The following is a 27,785-nucleotide window of genomic DNA, read 5'->3' on the forward strand; positions in this document are numbered from 1 at the left end:
TACTTGGGAATTATTCCTGGTGGTGCTCAAGACAATATGGGGTGCATGTGATCAAACCCATTGTATTGTCTCAGCCCCACAAAAATTCATTTTTCGGGACTGGTGAGGTGGCACTAGAGGTAAGGTGTCTGCCTTGCAAGCGCTAGCCAAGGAAAGATCGCAACTTCGGTTCGATCCCCGGGAGTCCCATATGGTCCCCCCAAGCCAGGGGCAATTTCTGAGCGCTTAGCCAGGAGTAACCCCTGAGCATCAAATGGGTGTGGCCCGAAAAACAAAACAAAACAAAAAAATTCATTTTTCACACACACACAAAATGAAGATCAAAATTTTCAAAAGGTCTACTTGCTGAAAGTTTAGTAATTAGGGCCCAGAGAGATAACACAGCAGCGTTTGCCTTGCAAGCAGCCGATCTAGGACCAAAGGTGGTTGGTTCGAATCCCTGCATCCCTTATGGTCCCCTGTGCCTGCCAGGAGCTATTTCTGAGCAGACAGCCAGGAGTCACCCCTGAGCACTGCTGGGTGTGGCCCAAAACACTAAAAAAAAAAAAAAGTTTAGTAATTATAATACTGTCCTTTAGCTGAGTCAGCTCTGCTGGCATTCATCTTCAAATTGCTCTGCAGAGCCCTTCAGTTCCACTACCGTCAACTGTCTTTAGCCCACAGCAGAATGCCTTTCACCATTCTTGTTTGTTTTTGTTTGTTTTTCTCATGGATTTAGAAACATTGTGGGGCAGCTGCTCCAACAGGAGTCATTTCTGGCAGGCCCAGTTCCACCTCAGGGAATAACTAGCAATGAGGATTCTGTCAGGGGTTCATAGACCCAGAGAAGACACGAGACTGGGAAACAAGACAACTTCTAGCCCTGAGTGAGGTCAGCACAAATGGAGGAGAGACCTGGCCTGCTGGCCTCCTTTCTTTTCATAGGTGTTCCCCTGGGGACAATGTCCCCTCTGTTCTGACCAGCACATGGCCACTAGCCTGATGATTCAGGATAACAAATGTGTCTTACAGTCCTGCAGGCCAGGGTTCAAAATCAAGAGGTCCATATGCTCTCCTTGAGACTCTCCAGAAATTTGATCTATTTTTTTCCAGGGGAGAAAGAAGGTTTGGGGTCTCCAAGGAGACAGGAGGTCCCTCCTAACAATCCTCAGTGAGTGTGAGAGGGCCCAAAGATGTGGGCTCAGGGGTTACTCCTGGCTCTACATTCAAAAATTCTCCTGGCAGGTTTATGGGACCTTATGGAGTGCCAGGATTCGAACCACCGTCGGTCCTGGATTGGCTAGTGCAAGGCAAATGCCCTACAGTTGCTGTGCTATCTCTCGTGCCCTCCCCTGAACTTTTTTGTTTGTTTGTTTGTTTGTTTTGTTTTTTGTTTTTGGGCTATACCTGGTGTGCTCAGGATTTACACCTGGCTCAGGTCATCCGGGATTGTTCTGGGCTACCCAGGACCACGGCCAGCACACAAGCCATTCATCTTAAACCCTAAACTATCTCCTTACCCCAGGGAGTTTCAGTCTTTGCCTCTGCAGTTTCTCAAAGTTGCAGGTCTCATTCCTGTCCTGCCTCCATCCTCGCAGCTGTTGTGTCCCTGTTGCTCTTAGAAGGACCCCATCACTGGGTAGAGGGTCCACCTAGATAACTGCACTTTAAAATCCTTAACCTTATCCCACTTACAAACACCCTTTTTCCATTAGAGGTGTCAATGGCAAGTTCCAGAGCTGCTTCTTTGGGGCTCTTTTTTTCACTTTCCCCTGTGGAAATGGACCCCAGGAACCCTTCCATTTTCTGCACATTTTGGACTCTTCACCTTTCTAAGAGACAGTGCTGTGCATTCAGCAAGCAGCTTCCCCAAGTCTGCACCAGGTCCCTTCACACTTCTCACCTGATGTTTCCTCTGGCTGCATTTTCCTAACAGCATCTGCCAATCCTCTTCCCTCCCCTGGGCCTCCCCAGACAAGCGGATTGTCATGGGGAGACCAGTTCCTTCCCCCAGCAGAGGCCCTATGCTAGTCACAGGCCTTGTCTCCTCCTTTAGGATGAGCTACCCTGATGATCCATAGAAAAAGAAACTTGTTCTGCTTCCTGCTTGCCCTCTGGACTCTAATTAATTGCCTTCTGGTGGACTGTGTTTGATTACAACCTCATTAAGGAGCTTTGCACATTCAGCTCTGGTAGTTTCAATATTGAAACTGTCTACCTCCACCAGTTCATATTCAGAGCTTGCAGGTTCCCTCCTTTTCTGGTATGTTTTTGCAAAAATTGTGGAGTCATGCCTGAAGGAGAGAGACAGATAAAAGCTAATTTCCTGTGGGGCCTTCCTCTGGGAATGGGTTTAAAATCTTGAGTTTAAAAGGGAAGGGGGTGGTTGTAGTTTAAAATAGCAGGATACCTGGCAGCCTCCCCACAGGCTTCTCCCAGCTTTCCCCTAAAATACTTAAGTTATATCCAAAAAAAAAAATGCTGAAAAGAAAGACAGGTGGACAGTCTAAAAGGAACCTCCTCTCTCTTGGAGACAGATGGAGCTGATCCTGGCTTTCCCAAAGGAATCAGACTTTCTAAAGGCAATAAGGAAACCCCTTTCTCCCTCTGAAGACTTCTTTCAGAAAGTGGGTTCACTGTGCTTCCACCACCACAACCCCATCCCCACCCCTACCCCCAACCTGCCTTCTGTACCATGCAGAGAAAGCCATTCTCAGAGCCATCCCAGAGTAGGATAATGTGCTTGGGTAGGCATAGTGAAAGTCCAGAGGACTGAGACACTATTGGAGATTTTGTGGAGTCTACTGTTGCAGAGTATCAAGGATATAGGCTAAGTGGATGTATGATGATGTCTCTTCCTAAAATCAAAGTCCCTTTGTCCCAGACTCATCTCCACTTTGAGCTTCTCAGTAAGCCATAGCCAAGGATGTGAACTCAGCTCTTATAAAGAATATGGAAGGACCAGAGAGATATTAGAGGCTAAGTCATTTGCCTTACATGCAGCTAACCCCTTGTTCTATCGCAAGCGCTGCATATAGTCCCCAGCACTGCCAAGAACAAGACTTAGCACAAAGCCCTGATGGGTTTGACACAAAACAAAAGTAAATGGGAGAAGAGTCAGAGTAATATCTCAAAGGACTGGAATGTATGATGCGTGAGAGAGGCACTTCATGGAGACCCAGGTCTGGATACATTTGCAGCTCCTGTACCCTTTTCATCTTTCACAACATCAAACTCCATAGTCTATCCATCTCCAACACTGCACAAAAACTTCCTGGGATTGTTTCTCTTAATAACACATCTTCTTTGATGTGATTTCTGTTGATAAATCCTTAGCCATCCTAGACACTAAACCATTTGACAGTGCCCAGAACTTGGATTGCCAGACTGGCTTGTCCACTTGACTCTGGACTTGGAGAATGAGGGTATCTCTGGTTGAGCCATTTTTAGACTCAGAGTCTGCAGAGGCAGTAGCTAGCTCATCATCCTTGGGAAATAAAGGGTATCTCTGCTTTAGTGCCAGTAGTGAACAATAAATTATCAGCCCTGGAAAGGCCTTTAGATCGAGAACTCATCACAACTGAGAAGGCACCCCTCCCTTCTTTAGGCATGTGCTTGGGAGAATCTTTAGGGAGCCTGGCACATACAGTCCAGAGTGAGAAATGCAGGTTGATGGGTCAGAGCAACATGAAGCCTTTCAGAAGGGGGGGCCATGTGCACCATTGTTCCAGTGAAAGGCACAACACAATTCAGTCTAGCTTGAGGGGTCCACCATGGTGATTATCCACCAGAAGGTCAAGTCACTCACCATTGTTGAGGTCTTCTCAGGTCCCTGGGTCCCCGTTCAAGCACCACATGTAAATGTATCCACATGCCATATTTCCAACCCTGGGCGAGCTGGTCTGACACGTGGTCACCATGAAGAATTAATAAACTAAACCAGTCATAGGGAGAAAATCATGGAATCTAATCTGGTGTTTTCTTGCCCCATCATCTTTCTGAGCCCACCAAACCAAAACTTCTCTTTATTGACCAGTTTTTATTCAACAGTGAGAGGCAAAAGTATCTATCTAGATGAACTTTTACAAGTGAAAGGAGTTAGTAAAAAGAAAAAGGAAGTTGGGGGATGCCTTTATTTTGTGTAAAAGTAAGGTGTTCCAACGCTGACATTAACACAACAAAAGACCTATGTCACATGAAATTCTGAACATTGAAAGAGCTCAGAAACTGAAATAAGATCAAATATTCCTTTTGTATTTTGGGGGCAACATCTGTAGTACTCAGGGCTCATTCCTGGCAGTTATAAAAGGACCATTTGGGGTTCCAGGGGTCAAACAGTAGCATGCAAGGCAAGCCCCAGCCCAAATATTCTATATTATTTAAGGACCTGCTGGTAGATGATGTCCTTCAAGCATGAGTAGGGTGGAAAGTAGACCTGGGCATAGGATAAATACTATAGAAGCTGAACTCTGACCTCTGCATATAACCTACAGTCAGATCTGGCAGAAATGAACTTGCTTGTATACTCCTCACCTGGTAGTGCTTAGGGCCTTGAGCCAGTCCCCGTATAGTTTGGTGATTCTTTGCCACAGATGCTCAGGAGACTTTCAGGGGTATATCCAGCAGTATTCAAGAGACTTTGTGGTACCAAGAATCAAACTCAGAGCCTCATCCCTGCTGGCCATGTACTCTATCACTTGAGCCATAACCTCAGCCCTTAGAAGAAATGAATATTTGGAGCCAGGGATATAATTCAGTGACCTGTAGCACAACATGCTTTGTATGCAGATGTTCCAGGTTTGATACCTGGTATCACAAAGTTCCCCAAGCAATACCAAATGTGACCTAAAAGCAAAAAAAAAAAAAAATGTGAAGGGGCCAGAACAACAGCACAGTGGTAAGGCATTTGCCTTGCATGCAGCCAACCCATGATGGGCCTAAGTTTGATTCCCAGCATCCCATATGGTCCCCCAGGCACAATTTCTGAGCACAGAGCCAGGAGTAACCCCTGAGCACTGCTAGTTGTGACCCCAAAAAAAAAACAAATAAAAAAATTTTTTTGGTTTTTGGGTCACACCTGGTGGTGCTTGGGTCACTCCTGGCTCTATGCTCAAAATCACTCCTGGCAGGCTCAGGGAACCATATGGAATGCCGGGATTTGAACCACTGTCCTTCTGCATGCAAGGCAAAAGTCCTACCTCTATGCTATCTCTCCGGCCCCAATAAAAATATTTTTTAAAAGAATTTGTTTTGTTTCGTTTTTTGGGCCATACCCGTTTGATGCTCAGGGGTTACTCCTGGCTAAGTGCTCAAAAATTGCCCCTGGCTTGGGGGGACCATATGGAACACCAGGGGATCAAACCACGGTCCTTCCTTGGCTAGCGCTTGCAAGGCAGACACCTTACCTCTAGCGCCACCTCACTGGCCCCAAAGAATTTGAAGAAAACGAACTTTTTGGAAAAGAATAAGCTGCCATGAAAAGGGTAAAACTTGAAATAGGAAAAAAGAATAAGAGAGGAAGCCAGAGCAAATATTCCAACAGGTAGGGCACCTGACCTGGGTCCAATCCCTGGCTCCCCATATGGTTACCCAAACGCCTTCAGGAGAGTGCAAGGAAGAGACGGAGGGAGGGAGGGCTGGAGAGGATGCAATGCTACTCAATTTGCCTTCCTGGTAGAGCTGGTGAACTGGAGCCACAGTGGGAGACTGAGACTGGAAAGGACAAACATGAGCTTTAAGAAGAGAAATTTAAAAGAAACCATGATCTAACATTAGTTTTCCTGAAAAAAGACAAGCTGAAAAAAGTTTATATTTAATATGAGATGACCCCAACAGTTAATATGAATTTAAAGGAAACAGCCACAATTGAACATAAAATGGCAAAATCCCTAATGGCCAAGTGTGATGGGCCAGGGAAATGGCCTCTTCTGCTCTTGCTCTCTAAGGAAGGTATCTGATTTTCAAGCATTTTTCCCTAAAATAATATAAAAGTGATAGAAAATTTTATAGATTTTTTTAAATAGAGGCCTTCTTTTTTGTTTTGTTTGGGAGCCACATCAATGGTGATTAGGGGACCATGTGGTGCCAAACCAAACTCTGGCCTCCCACAAGCAAAAGCATATGTCCTTTGAGGACCAGGCCCCTTGAGCCACCCTCCATATTAATTGTTTTTATAGTTCAATTAAACTACTAAATTATATAAAACAATTAAACAACTATCGGTTAATTGTTTTATAGTTTTTGTAGTATTATGTACTTTCACATTGTTGTCCAACCTATCCTTCGAATTATTTTTACATTGCAAAATTGGAGCTCTGTAACTATCAAAAAACAAATACTTGAGATCCAAGAAAATGACTCAAAGTTCTGGAGTGCATGTTTTGCATGTGGGAGACCTTTATTCAGTTTCAGACCTGGGTTACTAACAAACCAAACTACTGGGGCTGGAAAGATAGTACTGCATGTAGAACTTTCGCTTTGTACACACTGATCTGAGTTCAATTGCCAGCATCCGAAATGGCACTCTGAACCTGCCAGGAGTGGTCCCACAGAGTTAGGAATAAATCCTAAGCACCACTGGGTGTGGCCCAAAGAACAAAACAAGTCAGGGATGTGGCCAACCTGTAGAGCACTGGCCTTGCATGTGGGAGGGCTTGCCTTCCCTCTGACACACACACCACTGAGTATGGTCCACACAGCAATAGAAAGAAACCAAAGTATACCAGACCAAAAGTAGCAAATGCCCATTCCCCCAGACCCTACTACTGCTAAACATTCCTCTAATTCTCTATGAATTTGAGTTTTCTGAATAGTTCACGTACGTGAAATCACACAACATGTATCTTCTTGTGACCAATTCATTACACTTTGCATAATATACTCAAGCACTTGTAACATATGTCAGTTTTCACTTTGAATGAATTCTATTGTGTGCGTGTAGAGTACCACATTTCGCTTATGTACACATTCATCAAAGTTACTGAACACCAGGGTTGCTCTCGGCTTTTGGCTATTGTGACTAATGCTGCTCTAGACATGGTTATATAAACCCTTAATAGTGTCTGAGCTTTCTATTCTTTTTGCTATGTATATTATAGAAATGGAATGTCTGGGTCATGCGGCAGTTCCTTTTTTTTTTTTTTTTTTTTTGGGGTTTTTGGGCCACACCCAGTAACGCTCAGGGGTTACTCCTGGCTATGTGCTCAGAAGTTGCTCCTGGCTTGGGGGACCATATGGGACACCAGGGGATCGAACCGCGGTCCGTCCAAGGCTAGCGCAGGCAAGGCAGGCACCTTACCTTCAGCGCCACCGCCCGGCCCCTTTTTTTTTCTTTTTTTTTTTGTTGAGAAATTGCCATACTGTTTTCCACAGTGATGGCACCATTTGACATCCCCAACAATAGCATATAGGTGTCCCTAGTTCTTTTTATTTTAACCCCATGGGGTTTTTTTCCTTCCTTTTAAATTTTATTTTATTAAAGCACTGTGATTTACAAAGTTATTCACAGATGAGTTCCAGTACTGACGCCACCACCATTGTCAACTTCCCTCCATCAATGTTTCTAGGTTCTCTTCCATATCTTTCTTCCCTCCATCCTGTCCTCTGGATAAGCACTTTTTTAAGTTCAGCTGTTAAAGTTGAATCTCATGATTTCGATGTTGTTGACTCTGGTTTGGATATTTAGCTCTATCATTCCTTGCTTTGATTTGTTTTTGAGTCACACCCAGCAGCACTCGAGTTACTCCTCTCTTTCTTTTTTTTTTTTTTTTGGGCCACACCCTGTGACGCTCAGGGGTTACTCCTGGCTATGCGCTCAGAAGTTGCTCCTGGCTTGGGGGACCATATGGGACACCGTGGGATCGAACCGTGGTCCGTCCTAGGCTAGCGCAGGCAAGGCAGGCACCTTACCTCCAGCGCCACCGCCCGGCCCCTACTCCTCTCTTTCTACGCTCAGAAATCACCCCTGCCAGGCTCGGGGAACCATATGGGATGCCAGGATTTGAACCAAGTTCGTCCTGTGTTGGCAAACATTTGCTATCAGAAAGGCCTAGCTCTATCATTCCTTAACAGGACTGATCTACTTTAATCCTCTTGATCATGCCACTTGCTTTTCATCAGTCACTCCTCCCTTCTCCCCCACCTCTATTTCTATACTTCTCCCTATACTCCTGAGCTCCAAGTATTCTGAGCATCCCCCTTTAAATTCTTAGATTCCCCCCCCCCAACTAATTATTCTAAATACCATGTATAAGTGATAACATCCTGTGTTTATCCATCTTCTGGCTTCATTTCACATTCTATCTTCCCGTTCCATCCATGTTGCACCAAATTACAAGATTTCATAATTCCTTACAACTTTGTAATGAGGTACTCCTCATTCTGTATTCAGAGATTAGTCCTAGCAGACTTAGGACACCATATGGAGTGCTAAGGATCAAACCCAGGTCAATTGCATGCAAGGTAAATGCCCCATCTGCTGTACTGTTCATTTCAGCCACAGTGTTCCTATTTCTCTTCACAACTTTGCAAATACTTCTTGTTTTCTTGATTGGTTTTTTGTTGTTTTTTATTTTGGGGCCACACCCAATGACACTCAAGAGTTACTCCTGACTGTGCGCTCAGAAATTGTTCCTGGGTTGGGGGACCACATGGGACGCTGGAGGATTGAACCGAGGTCCGTCCTAGGCTAGCACGGCCAAGGCAGGCGCTTTACCATTTGAGCCACCGCTTAGGCCTCTCTTGATTGTTTTTTTTTTGGTTTCATTTGGTTTGGTTTTTGGTTTTTGGGCCACACCCAGTGCTCAGGGGTTACTCCTGGCTGTCTGCTCAGAAATAGCTCCTGGCAGGCACGGGGACCATATGGGACACCCGGATTCGAACCAACCGCCTTTGGTCCTGGATCGGCTGCTTGCAAGGCAAACACCGCTGTGCTATCTCTCAGGCCCCGGTTTGGTTTAGTTTTAAGGCCACACCTAGCAGTGCTCAGGGCTTACTCCTAGCAGGCACAGTGCACCATGTGGGAAACCAGGGATCAATCAAACCCAGGTCAACCGAGAGAAAGGCGAACACCCTACCTGCTGTACTGTCGCTACAGGCCCTGTTTTCTGGCTTTGGGGGGAAAGGGAGCTTTTTAGCCAAGAACTGGAATGACCAGAGCAGTTCATTTATACTGGAGAGAAAGACTGGTACTGACAGGGTTTGCCAAGTAGAGATGGAAAACTGAGGCACAGTTGGGGTCCTGAGATAAGGGAAAAAATTTCAAAGAATTTGGTGGATATTGCAAAAGGATGGTGCAAACTTGGTGACTTTGTGATTATCGTATAATTATGAGCTGTCTTTTTGACTACACTGTGTTTTAAATAGGGAAGGGTTTGTTAAGACTGTTGGAATGACACCTAGAAGCTAGTGGCCAAGACAGTCCAATGATGGGGCACAAAGGTAAGGTGTTTGCCTTGTATGCGGCCAGTTTGATTCCTGACATCCCATATGTTCCCCCAGCCTGCCAGGGGCGATTTCTGAGTGCAGAGCCAGGAGTAACCCCTAAGCGCCACTAGGTGTGGCCCAAAAATCAATCGATCAATCAATAAAGTTTATTTTTTGGGGGGGGGTCCACACCGTTTGATGCTCAGGGGTTACTCCTGGCTAAGCGCTCAGAAATCACCCCTGGCTTGGAGGGGCCATATGGAACATGGGGGGATTGAACAGTGGTCCTTCCTTGGCTAGCACTTGCAAGGCAGACGCCTTACCTTTAGCGCCACCTCGCCGGCCCCAATCATTCAATAAAGTTTTAAAAAAGACAATCCAACAGTCATCTGGGCAGAGGAATCATCTAAAAACCTCACCTGCTGGGCCAGAGCTATAGCACAGCAGTGAGGCATTTGCCTTGCCAACAAAAGATGGACCCAGGTTCGAATACCAGCATTCCCATCTGATCCTCCGAGTCTGCCAGGAGTGACTTCTGAGCTCAGAGCCAGGAATAACTCCTGAGCATCACCTAGTGTGGCCCAAAAACAAAAAAACAAAAAAACAAACCTGGCTTGGGGCTGAAGAGATAGTACAGCAGGTAGCTCACTTGCATGCAGCTGAGCCAGCCTAATCCCTAGTGCTACATATGGTCATCTAAGCCCCACCATGAGTATAATGATCCCTGAGTACAAAGCCAGGAGTAAGTCCTGGTTACAGCCTGGTATGGCCAAAAAAATAAAAATAATAAAATATAGGAAGGAAGGAAGGAAGGAAGGAGGGAGGGAGGGAGGGAGGGAGGGAGGGAGGGAGGGAGGGAGGAAGGAAGGAAGGAAGGAAGGAAGGAAGGAAGGAAGGAAGGAAGGAAGGAAGGAAGGAAGGAAGGAAGGAAGGAAGGAAGGAAATATGTGCTCCTGCCAAGGGTAAAACTGGAATCTGATGATGTTCTCCAGCCATGCAGTAGCATCAAGTACAGCTTTGCTTCCTGTCATTCCTAACAATTTACAAATTGTTAGGAATTTACAATGGCACTCAGGATTACTCCTAGTTCTGCACTCAGAAATAGCTCCTGGTTCAGGGGACCATATGGGATGCTAGTGGTCGAACCAAGGTCCGTCCTGGATCAGCCACATGCAAAGCAAATGCCATACAGCTGTGTTATTGCTCTAGCCCAGAAAAAAAAATTTCTTTTTTTTTTGTTTGGTTTTTTTTTGGGGGGGTCACACCTGGTGACACTCAGGATTTACTCCTGGCTCTATGCTCAGAAATCACCCCTGGCAGGCTCAGGGGACCATATGGGATGCCGGGATTCAAACCACTAACCTTCTGCATGAAAGGCAAACGCCTCATCTCCATGCTATCTCCAGCCACCCCACCCCCCAAATCTTAATGCAAAGTGTCAAGTTATAGTATCAGGAATAGATTAACTTATAAATATTAAAATAAGCATCTAAATTCTGTCATTTGGGTCTAGAGGAATAATAAGGTGGGTTGAGCACTTGTCTTGTATGTGCTAACCCCAACACCTCATTTGGACCCAGAACCCACCAAGAGTGATCGATCCCTCAGCACAAAGCCAGGAGTAAGCCTCACTCACCACCAGATGTATTACCCCCACAAATAAAATTATTCTTTAGCTCTAGCTAGAAAGACCCAAAGGAGGGAGTGAAAATAGGAACTAGCTGATAGATAAGGGCCCATGTTTCTGGTAACTGACAACCCTGAACCCCAAGAGGGTTCTATACTGATTTGGGGGGCTAACCATACCTCGTGGTGCTTAGGAGATCATGTGGTGCCAGAGATCAAATCTAGGAGCCTTCTGTGAAGCCCCTGATTGACCCTTTAAATGCTTTCCTAAGGTTCCTGGTTCCCATGGCACCAGCTCTTCATTTTTCACTAGATTGAAAGCCTGAAACCAATGCCTTGGATAGAATGTCACTATCCCAGACACCAGCTATGGATCTGGGGTGATCTTCCCTCTCCTGGGCCCCTCAGCACCTCCATACAAAGCATAGAGGGGAAACCTTGCTGAAGTATTAGAGTAATGCAAGGTAAAGTAAGGATTTACTTTGTTTCCAGGGTGCCAAAAGGGGAAGACAAATCCAATTTAGGACTCTTAACTCCTGGGGCCAGAGAGATAGCATGGAGGTAAGGCGCTTGCCTTTCATGCAGAACGACAGTGGTTCAAATCCCGGCATCCCATATGATCCCCCATGCCTGCCAGGGATGATTTTCTGAGCATAGAGCCAGGAGTAACCCCTGAGCGCTGCCGGGTGTGACCCAAAAACTCCTAACCTGAATGCCTGACTTTCAGGACAATTCTGTTTTCCCAGAGAACCCTATTCTCCTAACCCAGTGGTTCTGAAACATCTATTCTCTCTCTTTTTTTTTTTTTTTTTTTTTTTTTGGCTTTTGGGCCACACCCAATGATGCTCAGGGTTTACTCCTGGCTATGCAATTAGAAATCGATCCTGGCTTGGGGGACCATATGGGATGCTGGGGGACAAAACCTGGGTCTATCCTAGGCTAGTTTGCGCAATGCAAATGCCCTACCGCTTGCACCACAGTTGACAAAATGTGTCAATTTGCAGTGTACAATAAGCATATTTATTTAGTAATATTACAATTTGGTTGCCAATGTAGCATTTTCGAACACTTCTGTTCATTATTTAACATAAATTATTTCTCGTAGCAATGGAAACAATTCAAATCTAATCTCTTAGGAAGTGTAATGTTCACAATACTGTTTTGTTGTCTGCAAGCACAGTATTTGAATTGGTCAGAATTTACTTAACCTGGGCAGCCGGAGAGATAGCATGGAGGTAGGTAAGGCGTTTGCCTTGCATGCAGAAGGTCGGTGGTTCGAATCCCGGCATCCCATGTGGTCCCCTGAGCCTGCCAGAAGCGATTTCTGAGCATAGAGACAGGAGTAAACCCTGAACACTGCTGGGTGTGACCCAAAAACCAAAAAAAAATTAAAATAAAATAATTTAGGTGGCACTCAGGGGTTCCTCCTGGCTCTGCGCTCAGAAATCGCTCCTGGCAGGTTCAGGGGACCATATGGGATGCCGGGATTCGAACTATTGACCTTCTGCATGAAAGGCAAACACCCTACCTCCATGCTATCTCTCCGGCCCCCAAGAACATATTCTTTTTTTTTTTTTTTTTTTTTTTTTTTTTTTAGTTTTTTTGGGCCACACCCGGCATTGCTCAGGGGTTACTCCTGGCTGTCTACTCAGAAATAGCTCCTGGCAGGCACGGGGGACCATATGGGACACCGGGATTCGAACCAACCACCTTTGGTCCTGGATTGGCTGCTTGCAAGGCAAACACCGCTGTGCTATCTCTCCGGGTCCCCAAGAACATATTCTTAAATTGCATCTCCCATTTCATCTGTCCCAGCCCCAAGAAATCACCACTTTCCTTTTTTTTAAAATGTGTTTCTTTTCAGATTCCAGATATAAAAGATATACAATGTATGTTTGCCTCTAACTTAACTCACTTAGCATAATGTCACCAAGTTTTATCCTGTTGCACAGATAATTAGATTTTTCTTTTTCTTTTTCTTTTTTTTTTTTTTTCGGCCACACCCGTTTGATATGCAGGGGTTAATCCTGGCTAAGTGCTCAGAAATTGCCCCTGGCTTGGGGGGACCATGGGACTCCGGGGGATCGAACCGCGCTCCGGGGGATCGAACCGCGGTCCTTCCTTGGCTAGCCTTTGCAAGGCAGACACCTTACCTCTAGCGCCACCTCTTGTGGCTAGATAATATTTTGTTGTGTCTTTGGATCAGATTTTCTTTGTTTAACTTTAATTTTTATTAAGACACTATGACTTACAAAGTTGTTCATAATAGAGTAGTTTGAGGTAAACAATGTTCCAATAACAATCCTACCACCAGTGTTCCTCCACCTTCACCAGTGTCCTCAGACACCAACCCATCCACACCCAGCCTGCCCCCTTGGCAGGTATAAAACAAATTTATTTCATATTATTTGCTTCAACAAAATCTATAGGAATAGCAAATGGAATTATCAGAAAATAAATCAAAAAGGGCTGGACCAATAGCATAGCAGTAGGGCATTTGTCTTGCATGTGGCCAGCCCAGGACTAACCTGGGTTCAATTCCCAGCATCCTATCCCATGCCAAGCCTGCCAGGAATGATTTCTGAGCATAAGAGCCAAAAGTAACCCTGAGTACCTCCTGGCTCGGGGGATCATATGAGGTCCGTCTTGGGTCAGCTCTGTGCAAGGCAAACGTTACCACTGTGCTATTGCTCTGACCCTGGTTTGATTCTTTTTTTGTTTTGTGGCCACACCATGAAGCACTCAGAGGTTACTCTCTTCTCTGTACTCAGAAATCACTTCTGAGTAATTTCTGGACCATACTAGGAGGGATCGAACCCAGATTAGCAGCATGCCCTACCTGCTGTGCTATCTATCATGGCCTGGCCCAATGGTGTGATTCTTTGTCTTTGCTCTGTGCATGCAATATCTTCCTCTCACCATCCCCCTTTTGTCCTGTCCAGGGAGCCAGGGCAGAATGGAGCTATAGATCTTGCTGAGCAGCGCAGTGGAGCCCTGGGGTGCAAAGCTAGGACTTGTTTATCCCAAACAAACAGGCTCAAGGGACAGAGCAGGAAGTGGCCTGAAGTCTGAGGACATAGGAAATGTCCCAGAACAGCACACGCATTCCAAGGACCTACATGGAGTTGAAGTAAAGAAATAAAATAATAAAATAGACAACAGTCTTTGTTCAATCCTATCTGCTTTCCCTGTTACAGCTTCTTATAACCTAAAACCTTCCCTGAAAGGACCTTTGGAAGCCCCACCCCAGCTAGAATTCACAGGGTGGTGCCATATCTGCCTTCCTGAGAAGATTCCCTCACCCTCCCATCCCTCCAGCCTTTCACATGTCCTATACAACTAATTGAACAGGAAACTGTAGGGCTGGAAAGATAAGGAGAGTTCCTACAGTGATTTGAACTGGAGGACTCAAAGCACAGGGAAGGACACCTATATCTTTACACCTATCACAGTCCCTGATTTAGTAACTAGAGATCTGTTTGCAGTTCTAGGCCTCAACCCAGGGCTACACACATGCAAGGTATATGCTCTACCATTGAAACACATCTCCAGACCCTAGAGATGTTTTCCAGGTTCTTCCACATGATTGAGAAGCTAATTTTGCTAAACCTCTCTAGGTTCATATGATTAAAAAACACACAGGATTATGTGTCCTATACAAAGAGCATTAGACCCGCATCCAATCATTCCAGAGAGAGAAAATTGTCTTTATGAAGAGGGGAGGGGCAGTTAATTTGGGAGGGAAAAGATAAAACAAAGAAATGTTTGAGTTTTTGGTTTAGTTTTCGGGTCACACCAAGTGGTGCTCAGGAGTTACCCCTGGCTCTGTACTCAGGAATCACTTCTAGGGCTGGAGCGATAGCACAGCAGTAAGGTGTTTGCCTTGCACACGGCCGATCCAGGACGGACCTGGGTTCAATCCCAGGCATCCCATATGGTCAGCCTGCCAGGGGTGATTTCTGAGCGCAGAGCCAGGAGTAATCCCTGAGCGCCTCCAGGTGTAGCCCGAGAAAAGAAAGAAAAAAATAATAATAAAGAATCACTTCTGGCTGGACTCAGGGAACTATTTGGGATGCAGGAGATTGAATCCCTGGTGGCCATGTGCAAGGCAAGTACAACCTGCTGTTCTATTTCTCCTGCCCCCAAAGAAATGTTTTTTTACATTTTAAATTTTGTGGGCCAGGGATATGTTAAAAGGGCTCATGCACATGCTTTGTATGAAGAAATCCAGGTTCAGACCCCAGTACCGTGTGATTCCCCAAACACCATCAGGAGCTATTCCTGAGCACTAAGCCAGGAACCTCTAGTTGTGACACCAATAAACAAGTAAACAAACAAACAACAAGGAAAGTTGTAGGTTTTACCTAGATAAAGATTAAATCAGACCTAGAGGTCCAGGTCTGAGCTACATGGCTATGTGAAGGCTATTTCCCAGCTCCCATACCACCACAGAGACTTATTTTCTGTTTTCAAGAAGCAAGATAATTGGGCCAGAATGGTTGCGCAAGTGGTAAGGCAAGGCACACGGCTAACCTAGGATGGACTCCGGTTCTATCTCCCGGTGTCCCATATGGTCCCCCAAGCCAGGAGTGATTTCTGAGCACAGAGCCAGGAGTAACCCCTGAGTGTCACCGAGTGTGACCCAAAATAAAAAAAAAAAAGAAAAGAAATTTTTTTTTTTTTTTTTGGTTTTTGGGCCACACCCGGCAGTGCTCAGGGGTTTCTCCTGGCTGTCTGCTCAGAAATAGCTTCTGGCAGGCACGGGGGACCATGTGGGACACCGGGATTCGAACCAACCACCTTTGGTCCTAGATCGGCTGCTTGCAAGGCAAACACTGCTGTGCTATCTCTCTGGGCCCAAAATAAAATAAATTAAAGAAGAAAGATAAGATAATTAAGAACTCTCTTGTTCCTTCATTTCTTCCCATTCAGAATAATCAGTCTGCCTAGGCAACTTAAACACATCTAGGCAACCAACAACAGGCTCTACAAGTCTGAAGAGGAGGGGCCTCTGAGACTTCCACAGGACTTTTAAAAACAAATCATACGGGCCCGGATGTCTTTCTAATGTTCTAATGCCATACACAAAAGTCAAATCAAAAATGGATTAAGGGCTGGAGAGATAGCATGGAGGTAAGGCGTTTGCCTTTCATGCAGAAGGACGGTATGGTTTGAATCCCGGTGTCCTATATGGTCCCCTGTGCCTGCCAGGGGAGATTCCTGAGCATAGATTCAGGAGTAACCCCTGAGTGCTACCGGGTGTGACCCAAAAACCAAAAAAGAAAAGAAGGGATTAAAGACCTGGATGTCGGGGCCGGAGAGACAGCATGGAGGTAAAAGCGTTTGCCTTTCATGCAGGAGGTCATCGGTTCGAATCCCGGCGTCCCATGTGGTCCCCCGTGCCTGCCAGGAGCAATTTCTGAGCCTGGAGCCAGGAATAACCCCTGAGTACTGCCGGGTGTGACCCAAAAAAAATAAAAAAAATAAAGACCTGGATGTCATACTTGAATCCATAGGCTCAAAGAAGGAAAACCATAGGCATAACTCTCCATGACACTGAAGTTAAAGACATCTTCAAGAATTAAACACTGGCTTGGGGTGCTGTTGAAATAAAAAAAAAAAAAGAAATACCACTGACCAAGCAAAGATAAAGAAATAGAACTACATTAAATTAAGGAGCTTCGGGCCGGAGAGATAGCACAGGTCATTTGTCTTGCACACAGGACAGATGGTAGTTCAAATCCTGGCATCCCATATGATCCCCCCCACCCCTGAACCTGCCAGGAGCGATTTCTGAGCACTGAGCCAAGAGTAACCCCTGAGCGCCACCAGATGTGACCCCTCCCCCAAAAAATTAAGCTTCTTCATCTCAAAGGACACAATAATCAGGATACAAAGACAGCCTATGGAATGGGAGAAATTATTCACTCAACATTCATCTAATAAGAGGGTTAATATCAAAGATAACTATTAGAACTTTAGAAGAAAAAAATTCAACTCCATCAGAAAATAGGGAGAAAAAATGAACAGAAATTTCTCAAAGAAGTAATACAAGTGACCCAAAGGCGTATGCTCTTCTCAAAAAAATATTGCTCTGCATTACTAGTCATCAGGGAGATGCAAATCATAACAATAATGAGATGCCACCTCACACCACAGAAACTGAGACACATCAAAAAAAAAAAAAAAAACAAGTGTTGGTGTAGATGTAGGGAGAAAGAGACTCTCAGTTACTACTGGTGGGAATGGTGACTGGTAAACAATATGAAAAAAAATTCCTGGAAACAATATGGAAATTCCTAAATGGTACCTGTCTCAACTTGCAGTTTCACACAAGAAACTAGACAGTGTCATGGGGAAAAGTACATTTCAGCAGCATCTTGGATCTTACTGAACCAGCCAAGCTTCTCACTTCCTGCTGCTTTCCCTGCCACGTTTATTAGACAGATTTTAACATAAATCATCTGAGTATGAGGATTGATGTAATAAAGGGTACAGAAGGAAGGAAGGAGGAATGGAGGGAGGGAGGAGAGAAAGAGAAGGAAGGAAGGAAGGAAGGAAGGAAGGAAGGAAGGAAGGAAGGAAGGAAGGAAGGAAGGAAGGAAGGAAGGAAAAGAAAAAATAAAGAAAGAGAACGAACCAAGGCGCCTCCTGCTTTTTTTTTTTTCAACAGAACCATAAAACATGAATCAGCTTGTTCTGCCTTGTAAATTAATTAAAAAATAGTGGATAGTACCAGAGCAAATAGTCTCACGAACATTGAGTGGAAATAAAAAATGATCAGCCCTTGGGGCCGGAGAGATAGCATGGAGGTAAGGTGTTTGCCTTTCATGCAGGAGGTCATCAGTTCAAATCCCTGCATCCCATAAGGTCCCCCGTGCCTGCCAGGAGCAATTTCTGAGCCTGGAGCCAGAGAATAACCCCTGAGCACTGCTGGGTGTGACCCAAAAACCACCAAAAAAAAAAAAAGATCAGCCCTAAATACCCCAAAGTCAATGACAATAGAATCAAGAGACCCAAACCACAATAAGCTATACACAAAAGGAACCTGTTACGCTAGCAGTCCAGGGGGCTAAGGAAGGTATGGGAAGCATGCTGGGAAAAGGGGCGGAGGGAGATCAACACTGGTGATGAGACTTGCCGGAATTCACTGTTACTATGTACCTTAAATATAACTGTAAAAGACTTGTAATTCACATTGATCTCAATAAAAATCTTAAAAAAAAAAGATTTAAAAATGTATGGATAATAAAGTATAAAAACTAAAATAAATAAAGGGTACTTGTGCTAATTAACTCAGAAAAGGTGAAAGGAGGGGCCGGTGAGGTGGCGCTAGAGGTAAGGTGTCTGCCTTGCAAGAGCTAGCCAAGGAAGGACCGAGGTTCGATCACCCAGCGTCCCATATCGTCCCCCCAAACCAGGGGCAATTTCTGAGCGCTTAGCCAGGAGTAATCCCTGAGCATCAAACGAGTGTGGCCCGAAAAAAAAAAAAGAGAGAGAGAAAAAGAAAAGGTGAAAGGAAAGGGTAAAAAGTGATTTTGTGGGAGTGACAATTTTCCATTTGTCCCAGCAACTCTACTTCTTAGAAAGTGTCTAAAGGACTCAAAAACAAAATGGAGAAAAGACAATTGCACCCATGTTCCTTGCAGCACTATCCACAATAATCAAAATCTGGAAGCAGTCTAAGTGTCCAAGAACAGATGAGTGGATAAAGAAACTATGGTACATCTATACAGTGCAATACTACTCAGCCGTAAGAAAAGATAAAATGGGGGGCTGGAGAGATAGCATGAAGGTAAGGCGTTTGCCTTTCATGCAGAAGGACAGCAGTTCGAATCCCAGCATCCCATATGGTCCCCTGTGCCTGCCAGGAGCAATTTCTGAGCATAGAGCCAGAAATAACCCCTGAGTGCTGCCGGGTGTGACCCAAAAACAAAAGAAAGAAAAGAAAAGAAAAAATGGGGCCAGAGCAATAGCACAGCAGCTAAGGTGTTTGTCTTGCTGTGCAACCGACCTGGGTTCAATCCCCTGAATCCCATAGGGTCCCTAAACCTGCCAAAAGTGACTTCTGAGCACAGCCAGGAGTAACCCCTGAGTGCTGCAGGGTGTGGCCCAAAAAGATAAGATAAAGTCATGCAATCTGCAGCTACATGGAGGGATCGAGAGAGTATCATGCTGAGTGAAGTTAGTCAGGAGAGACTGACACAGAATGATCTCTCTCAGATGTGAGATAGAAAGAAACATAATGGTAGAATAAAAAGAACCCAAAGACATTGGAAACAAACATCATGAGACTTGGGGGGGGGGCGCCTAGGACAGGGAGAGAGCAATGTCTGTGGTTGAGGGAAGATTCCAACCAGGAGGAGGAGGTGGTGCTGAAAGATGGTAAAGTGTTATGTATGAAATTTTAGCAGCAATAGTACTGTAAACCGGGCCTGGAGAGATAGCACAGCGGCAAGCAGCCGATCCAGGACCAAAGGTGGTTGGTTTGAATCCCGGTGTCCCATATGGTCCCCTGAGCCTGCCAGGAGCTATTTCTGAGCAGACAGCCAGGAGTAACCCCTGAGCACCACCGGGTGTGGCTTAAAAACCAAAAACCCAAAAAAAAAAAAAAATAGTACTGTAAACCATAGTGCAAAAACATATTAAAAAACAAAAAGCGGGGCCCGGAGAGATAGCACAGCGGCTATCTGCCTTGCAAGCAGCCGATCCAGGACCAAAGGCGGTTGGTTCGAATCCCGGTGTCCCATATGGTCCCCCGTGCCTGCCAGGAGCTATTTCTGAGCAGACAGCCAGGAGTAACCCCTGAGCAATGCCGGGTATGGCCCAAAAACCAAAGGAAAAAAAAAAAACAAAAAACAAAAAGCGGGCCAGAACAATAGCACAGCGGTCGGTAAGACATTTGTCTTTCATGCAGCTGATCTAGGACAGACCTCTGTTCGATCCCCAGGTTCCCATATGGTTCCCCTAGCCAGGAGTGATTTCTGAACGCAGAGCCAGAAGTAGCCCTTGAGCGTCATTGGGTGTGGCCCAAAAACAAAACAAAAAACAAACAAAAAAGCACATCTCATAGAAGCAGGTTGGTGGGTGTAACTCCACCCTGGATATTAGGTGTAACCTTACCTGCAAGACCCCTCCCATTCCGGGGAGTGGTCTTGGAAGGTTAGATAAGCCTTTGAGCCAGGGGATTAGGGTGTCTGCCCTGCTGGGCTCTCTGGCTTTTGGGTCTTTGCCTCTTTTGGTCTTTGACCAGGATGGAGGTCAAAGGAAGATGGCTGAAAGGAGTTAAGATGCAGGGCCAAAAATAACTAGTGCTTGAAAGGTTATGAGATAGGCCACACACATGTGGTGAATAGGGCATGAATAAAGCTGATGCTTCCTGATGCCTGTCTCTGGATGAGTCTGATTCCGCCGTTCACCTAACCTGGGACCTGCCGGCTTGATGGGGGTTGCGGAGCCACGTGGCCTGGGATGGCAGAGAAGAATCTTTCCATCCACTTCCATCCAGCCCCATAGTTAGTTATTTGATACTACAAATGGCGCCCGAACAGGGTAGGAGGCAAATCGTATTGGAGTTCAGGGGTTTGGTGGAGTAAAGTGAACACGTGAGGTATTGGTGTAATACTTGAAACCCAATCAAGAAAAACTTTATCATTTCACAGTGACTTAACAGGCTTGTCCTACCTTAGGGTGTGTGTGTGTGGGGGGTGTGTGTGTGATAGAGATTCCCTGAAGATTGGGAAGCTTTGTTGGTGGGGTTTCCTTCTGTGCTAGTGCTCTGGGGAGCCTGAACCCTCACCAAGGGATTATTCTGGGCAGATTGGGTGGGACCTTGGGGTAGGTGGGGCCACCCACTGCTCACGCCTGGGTATCATCCCTCTTGCAGGATCTGGGCATGGAGTCAACCTCATTGGACGATGTCCTTTACCGCTATGCCAGCTTCCGGAACCTAGTGGACCCCATCACACATGACCTCATTATCAGCTTGGCCCGTTACATCCACTGCCCAAAGCCGGTAAGGCAGCTGTAACCTGGGTGTTAGGCCCAGAGGACCAAAGGGGGCATTATTTTGGCCAGCATGATGCCCAAGGATGTTGGGAGGCCCCATCTTCAGGAACTTTGCATTGGCACCCTCAACAAAAATTTTATATGTTCTTCTTCTTTTGGTTTTTGGGCCACACGTGGTGGCACTCAGGGGTTACTCCTGACTCTGTACTGAGAAATCACTCCTGGCAGGCTCGGGAAACCATATTGGATGCTGGGGTTTGAACCCGGGTTGGTCCTCGGTCGCCTGCATGCAAGGCAAACATCCTACCATTGTACTATCACTATAGCCCACGTTTTGTTTTGTTTTTATGATTTTGGGGCCACACCCGGTGACGCTTAGAGATTATTTCTGGCTATGTGCTCAGAAATCACTCCTGGCTTGGGGACTATATGGGATTGAACCCAGTTTGTCCTGTGTCAGCGCAATCAAGGCAAATGCCCTACCACTGTGCTATCACTCTGCCCCCCCCCCAAGTTTTATATGTTCTGTAGCATGTGTTAAATGTAGATTCATTGCCAACACAAAAATTGGACAGCCAAAGGATAAGGTGCTTAATGTACATTAATTGATTCCTCCACACTGCATATGACGCCACCTCCACTGCTAAGTTACAGGGGTCCACCAGATGTGACAAAAAATTAATAAAAATTTTGGGGCCAGAGAGATAGCAAGGAGGTAAGGTGTTTGCCTTGCATGCAGAAGGACAATGGTTCAAATCCTGGCATCCCATATGGTCCCCCTCGCCTGCCAGGAGCAATTTCTAAGCATAGAGCCAGGAGTAACCCCTGAGCGCTGCCAAGTGTGACCCAAAAACAAAAAAAAAAAAAAAATTAATAAAAATGTTAAATGGAGGGGCCGGCGAGGTGGTGCTAGAGGTAAGGTGTCTGCCTTGCAAACGCTAGCCAAGGAAGGACCACAGTTCGATTCCCCCGGCGTCCCATATGGTCCCCCAAGCCAGGGGCAATTTCTGAGCCCTTAGCCAGGAGTAACACCTGAACATCAAACGGGTGTGGCCCGAAAAAACAAAAAATAAAAAATTTAAATGGAAACATTTCACACAATCTCTATGCAACTGCCCTGGCAAAAATGGAAGCTCCAGAAGCATTGGAAGCTCACTGGAGCTCTGAAAGCTAGAGGCCTGGATCAGAGTAGCTGTCTTGTCATGTGAAGTCCAAGTCACTGCATACAGTTAATAAATTGTCCTGTACACAAATAGACATATGGGTGGTGCAGGAGTGCAAGACAGCCACCTAGAGGAAACCTTTCCTTACTGTTTTTTGTTTGTTTGTTTGTTTTCTTTGAGAGGGATGCACAGCCAGCAATGCACAGGATATTTCTGTCCTTCTGGCTCTGTGCTCATGAATCACTCGTGGTGGACTTGGGACGATATGGGATACCCAGTATCAAACCTGGGTCAGTCATGTTTAAAGCAAATCCGCTACCTACTGCACAATCACATTTGGTGCATTCCTTTCTACTTTTGTTTTTCTGTTTTGGGGGTGGATGTTTTGTTTTCAGTCTGCCAGTGGAGTTCCAAGGCCACTTGGGGTCTGGTCTGGCAATGTGGTAATCTTGGGCCCCTCAGCACTATGGGCAACCAGGGCCACCTAGCAGTGATTGGGAAGGGGAGTGAGGGGGAGTGAGGTAACAAAAATTGAATTTAGGTACAGAATTTATACAGACAAAGCATGTGCTCCAACCCTTTGAGCCATTTCCCTAGCCCAGAAACCTCCTTTTAACTTGCACAAAGGTGCAGTGTAAGACTTGCTGTGGTCCCCAGTGGAGCTCTCCAGTTTGCTTCAATCTCCACTCCCTGTCTGTTCTCTCCTCTCAGAAGTGTCTTTTTCCTTTTCCCTACTTCCCTCATCCACAGAAAGCTGAGGGGTAGTACTCCCCAAGTATTACAGGTACTGCTTGGCCCCTTCTATATGCATCGTGCCTGATGGCTCTAGAGTGTAGGCTGGGTGGGCCTAGACCTCACCAGGCACCGGACTACCTGATCCTGAACTGCAAATGGGACTATGGCAGAGAAGGGAATGGTGTACTTGAATTGTTCTTTCTATTTTGGTTCCTTTTTTCCTATCCCTCAATTTTCAACAGTTTCCAAAAGCAACATTTCCTCTGTGGGAGGGCAGGAAGCCAGAACAGGACTCAAGTCCTAAAGGGAAATGTCTGCTTTTAGAAAAGGCTCAATAAGTTTGAGAAAATGGCTCCTGAACTGGTTGTTCATCTCATTCAAGACAGAAACTTGGTTCTCAAAGCAGTACAGTACCATCTATCTCCAGGACTGAACCTCCATCTGGAGCATCAAGGGCTGACCGGTGACAAAACTGGGCATAAGCTGCTAGCTATATGGGGTGTGGGTCTGCATAGGATAGGTGGCTACTGGCAGCAGAAGGTAGGCATGCTTACTTAATGGGACATTAAATAAGTCAATAGTGAGGGCTGCGGACCAGAAACCTCCAAATCTGATGAAAGGATGACTTAGTGCCAGGGACTGCCCCTACTTCTTTCAGATTCTCCTGGCCAAGTCTGAGACCTTAGGAGATGCCCAGCACCCAATTCCAAGCTGCACCAGGAATGATCCCTGAGCCAGGAGTAAGCCCTGAACACAATCGAGTGTGCCCCAAAAACAAACAATAAAAAAATTTTCAGAGACTCTTTTCAGGCAGAATAAATAAATGAAGGATGTTAAGGGCTGGAGATGTGGTACACTGCATCATTCATGCTCAATTCCCAGTACTGCCCCCAAAAGAGGAGTCTCAAGTATATATATCAGGGAACTTCACTACACAGTTGAGTGGCTGGACTCAGGATGAGAACTCAGCTTCCAAAGCCATGTTTTATTTTGGGGGAAGGAGTACTCAGGAGGTCAGGGATCCCCACCAGTGATCCTTAGCCAACCAATTGCATAGATTCAGAACAAGAGTCCAGGGATACCACACTCCTCAGTGCCTGTGTTGACAGGGATTCAACAAGCTTTGGCCCACACAAGCAGTACTGAGGGCCTTCAGGCCACACCCATAGGTACTCAAGGATCATGTAGTTCCAGGAATCAAACACAAGTCAGCTATGGGCTAGGCATGTACCCTAACCACTGCATTCTCTCCTGGCCTCCATTATATTTGGGGGGATTAGTGGCTACACTTGACAATGTTCAGGGGCTAACTGATTTGCTCTCAGGGATCACTTCTTGGCAGTGCTTAGGGACCTTATGGGTTGCCAAAGATAAAACCCAGGTTGGCCACATGGATAAGGCCCTATCCACTGTACTATCGCTCCAGCCCCCAAATATTTTCTATTGCTACAGAACAAATTACATTAATACTTGGTTACTTAAAATCATACAGCACAGCGCCAGAGCGATAGCACAATGGTAGAGATTTGCACACAGCCAACCCCCGACAGACCCCAGTTCTATTCCTGGCATCCCATATGGTCCCCCAAGCCTGTCAGGGGCGACTTCCAAGTAGAGCCAGGAGTAACCCCTGAACACCATTGGGTATGACCGTGTGCCGGCCAGTAGCTTCAGTTTATTCATGGTCGTGGAAAGGGTCTGCACCTGAAAAGGAAATGGGTGGGAAAAGGGGGACCACCAAAGATTCTGATTATGGCGTCAATTTATTTTTGAAATGCCATGACATATAGTTTTTACACAAAGGGAGGAGGGAACAATACAAACATTTGTCAAGCATATATTTGTCATCATTCAGTTCAAAAGGTTTGGCATGTGCCTGTTAATTTAATACAAGTTTCCTGAGGAATATCCTATTATCACACCAAATGCTCTACCTATAGGTCTGAGTTTCCTGAGCCAGAAGAGTGTGAACTTATGGTTCTTTTGATCTGCGTCAACTCATGGCCAGTTGGCACGTACACAATGTATAGCTCAATTAAAGGACAGGCCTGTTAGAAAATGGCAGTTTGCTACAAGATGGCTGTGCTTAAGCTAAGACTTGCTACAAGATGGCTGTGCTTAAGACTGTGAGGGAGAATCTGGCTCCCTACATGACACCCCCCCCCCAAAATAAACCTGTACAGCACAGTCTCTATAGTTTAAGAATTCAGGAAATTAGCTAGATAGTTCTAATATTTCTCAAGACATTCCTCAAGATAGTTCCTCAAGAAGTAGGGGCACCAGAAAGAGAATACACCAGGTAAGGGACACTTGCCTTGTATGCAGCCAACCCGGGTTCAGTCTCCTGAGCACTGCCAGGAGTGATCCCTGACAAAAGAGCCAGATGTAAGTCCTGAACACTACTGAGTGTGACCAAAACAAAACAAAAAAGACATTAGCCAGGGCTCAAACTATCTGGAAAGCCTGCCTGAAGTTGGCAGACCCCCAGTCCAGGTCTAGGATGGCGTACGTTCCTGGTTGTTGGCAGGTGCTCCTGATGTGAGCCTCTAACATTGCACAGACCATCTCACATCATGGCAGCTTATCCCAGAGCAGCAAATCCAGAGAGCAAAACACAAGCCATGTGTCTTTTATGACTTGACCATCACCATATTCTATTGATTATTTGGATCAGCCTCAGACAGTATGGAAGGAGAATACCACGATGTCAGGACGAGGGGCTGACATGGAGGCAGACATACACGCTGAAGCAGAGAGGGGATTAAAAGGTAATCCTGGGCCTTTATCTCTTCCTGCCCTCTGCTTCTGTGACAATTGCTCTCAATTGCTGAACTCAGTGGGAACCAAGTCAAGAGAGCCTGGTAATGCCTTCTGTAGATTTCGGGGTTTTGTTTTTTTGTTTTTGTTTTTTTTTTTTTGGGGGGGGGGGGCTTACACTTGGCAGTGCTCAGGGTTTATTCCTGGCTCTATGCTCACATGTTACTGAGGGTGGGGTGGACGAGGACCATGTATGGTGCCAACATTGAACCTGTTTACCAGTGTGCAAGATAAGTGCCCTGCCTGCTGTACTTCCTATCTCTCTGGCCAGAGCAGTTTTCTGAACACAAAGAACAAAGAATGAACTGGGAGAGGAAGTAATCAGAAACTTCTGCGCTCATATCACAAGATCTGGAGCAACTAGCTGGTGGCTTAGGGGACAGCCAATATTTGATGAATGACTAAACTAACGAGGGAAGGAAGTTTCAGGATGCAGAGTGGTGGTGGCCCGGGCTTACTGCGGTCCTGGGCAGCATGCAAGGGTGCCTGGGGAGTGGAAAGGGCCAGTGTGTCTCTGCAGCCTGAGAGTTGAGGGGTGGCGATGCCTGGGACTCGTGGCTCCTCATGGGGGGCCTGTAAATCTGTCTTTCTTGACCATCTCCCGTTTCGGGGAGGGAGGGGGGAGAAGAGAGAGAGGAAGAAAGGAAAGGGAAGGGAAGGGAAGGGAAGGAAAGGAAAGGAAAGGGAAGGAAAGAAAGGAGTCCATCACAGATTTTGCTCCAGGGCCTCACTCAGGTGAGCAGCTGTGATGCTAGTAGAAATCGCTGCTGCCTTGTCCAGCCAGAGAGTTCTCCTTCCATACTGCGGGGTCTTGTGGGGGCCCAAGAGCCACCTAGCTGAAAGCTCTAGAAAGAGCAAGCTCAGGGGCCGGCGAGATAGCATGGAGGTAAGGCGTTTGCCTTGCATGCAGAAGGACGATGGTTCGAATCCCGGCATCCCATATGGTCCCCCGAGCCTGCCAGGTGCAATTTCTGAGCTTAGAGCCAGAAGGAATCCCTGAGCATCACCGGGTGTGATCAAGAAAGAGGAAGGAAGGAGGGAGGGAAGGAGGGAAGGAAGGCAGGAAGAAAAAGGGAAGGGAGGTAAGGAAGGAAGGGAAAGGGAAAGAAAGGAAAGAAAGCAACCCCAGCGCAGTCCTAGCCACTGCAGGCCCCTTCCCACGCGCGGCGGGAAACGGCGGTCTGGGGCCGCAGGCTGCCGCCGCCAGGACCCGGGTGCCAGGGACGGGCCGAAGGGCCTCGAGCGCCCGCTGCTGGGCCCGCGGTGCGTGGCTTGCAAGTGGCTGCGGCGGCACAAAGGCTGCGCGGCCGCGGCCACGCCCACGCGCTCGGCGGGCCGCAGGGCAGGGCCGGGCAGCCGCGCTTCGGGTCCGGCGCCTTGCGGGGATCCCCCACCCGCTTCTCACCCCATCGCTCCCGCCTTTGTTTCCCCTTTCTTTAAACGCTGGGAGGCAAGCCCGCAGGAGGCTTCCAGAGAGCAGCTGGGAAGCCGTGCACAGGCGCTAAGGGGAACCAGGAGTCGGGACTTCCCGCGAGCGGACTTCAGCGCCCGGCGGGCCGGGCCGCCGCGGGGGTAGCGCGGGAGACTCCGGAGCCGCGTCCTCTCCCGGTGCCGCGGCTGCCCCCTGGTGGCCGAAAGGCCGCGCGGTCGCCACGGCAGCCTGGCAGGCTCGGCCTGGCCCTCGACACCGCCCGAGGAGGATGGGACACATCTGGAGCTGGGAAGTGGCTGCAGTCGGCAGAGCTGCTGTGGGAGCCGGCAGTGTCCCTGCTGGGGCGGTCGCAGAGGTGCAGCTGAGCTCAAGTGGGTCCCACCGAGAGGTCTAGAAAACACTGATGCGAGCTTCCTCGACGAATTGGAGATGAGGAAAGCATTTACTGCTCTCTGGGTCTGAGCACTGTGCCTATGATCCAGGTGACATATAGTAATGTCCTGGGCCAGAGTGGTACCCGAAGTGGTCACAAACTCGTCGCACCAACATCCATCCCCCTCTGACCTCAAGCCGTGGCACAAGTTCTTTCTCCTCCCCCCCCC

The 27,785-nt window shown here is 46.7% G+C and overlaps 1 protein-coding gene across 1 annotated transcript in view; it reads left to right on the forward strand.

Annotated features, from left to right (window-relative positions):
- The window catches only part of LRRC75A (leucine rich repeat containing 75A), a 50,459-nt gene that overhangs the window by 14,880 nt on the left and 7,794 nt on the right, over positions 1 to 27,785 (forward strand). The window contains exon 2 of the mRNA XM_049777659.1: positions 20,915 to 21,043. Coding sequence (XP_049633616.1) covers positions 20,915 to 21,043 — 129 coding nt within the window. The remainder of the gene's footprint in view (positions 1 to 20,914; positions 21,044 to 27,785) is intronic.

Source organism: Suncus etruscus, chromosome 7 (genome assembly GCF_024139225.1).
Source record: "Suncus etruscus isolate mSunEtr1 chromosome 7, mSunEtr1.pri.cur, whole genome shotgun sequence".
In the NCBI taxonomy this organism is placed as follows: Eukaryota; Metazoa; Chordata; class Mammalia; order Eulipotyphla; family Soricidae; genus Suncus; species Suncus etruscus.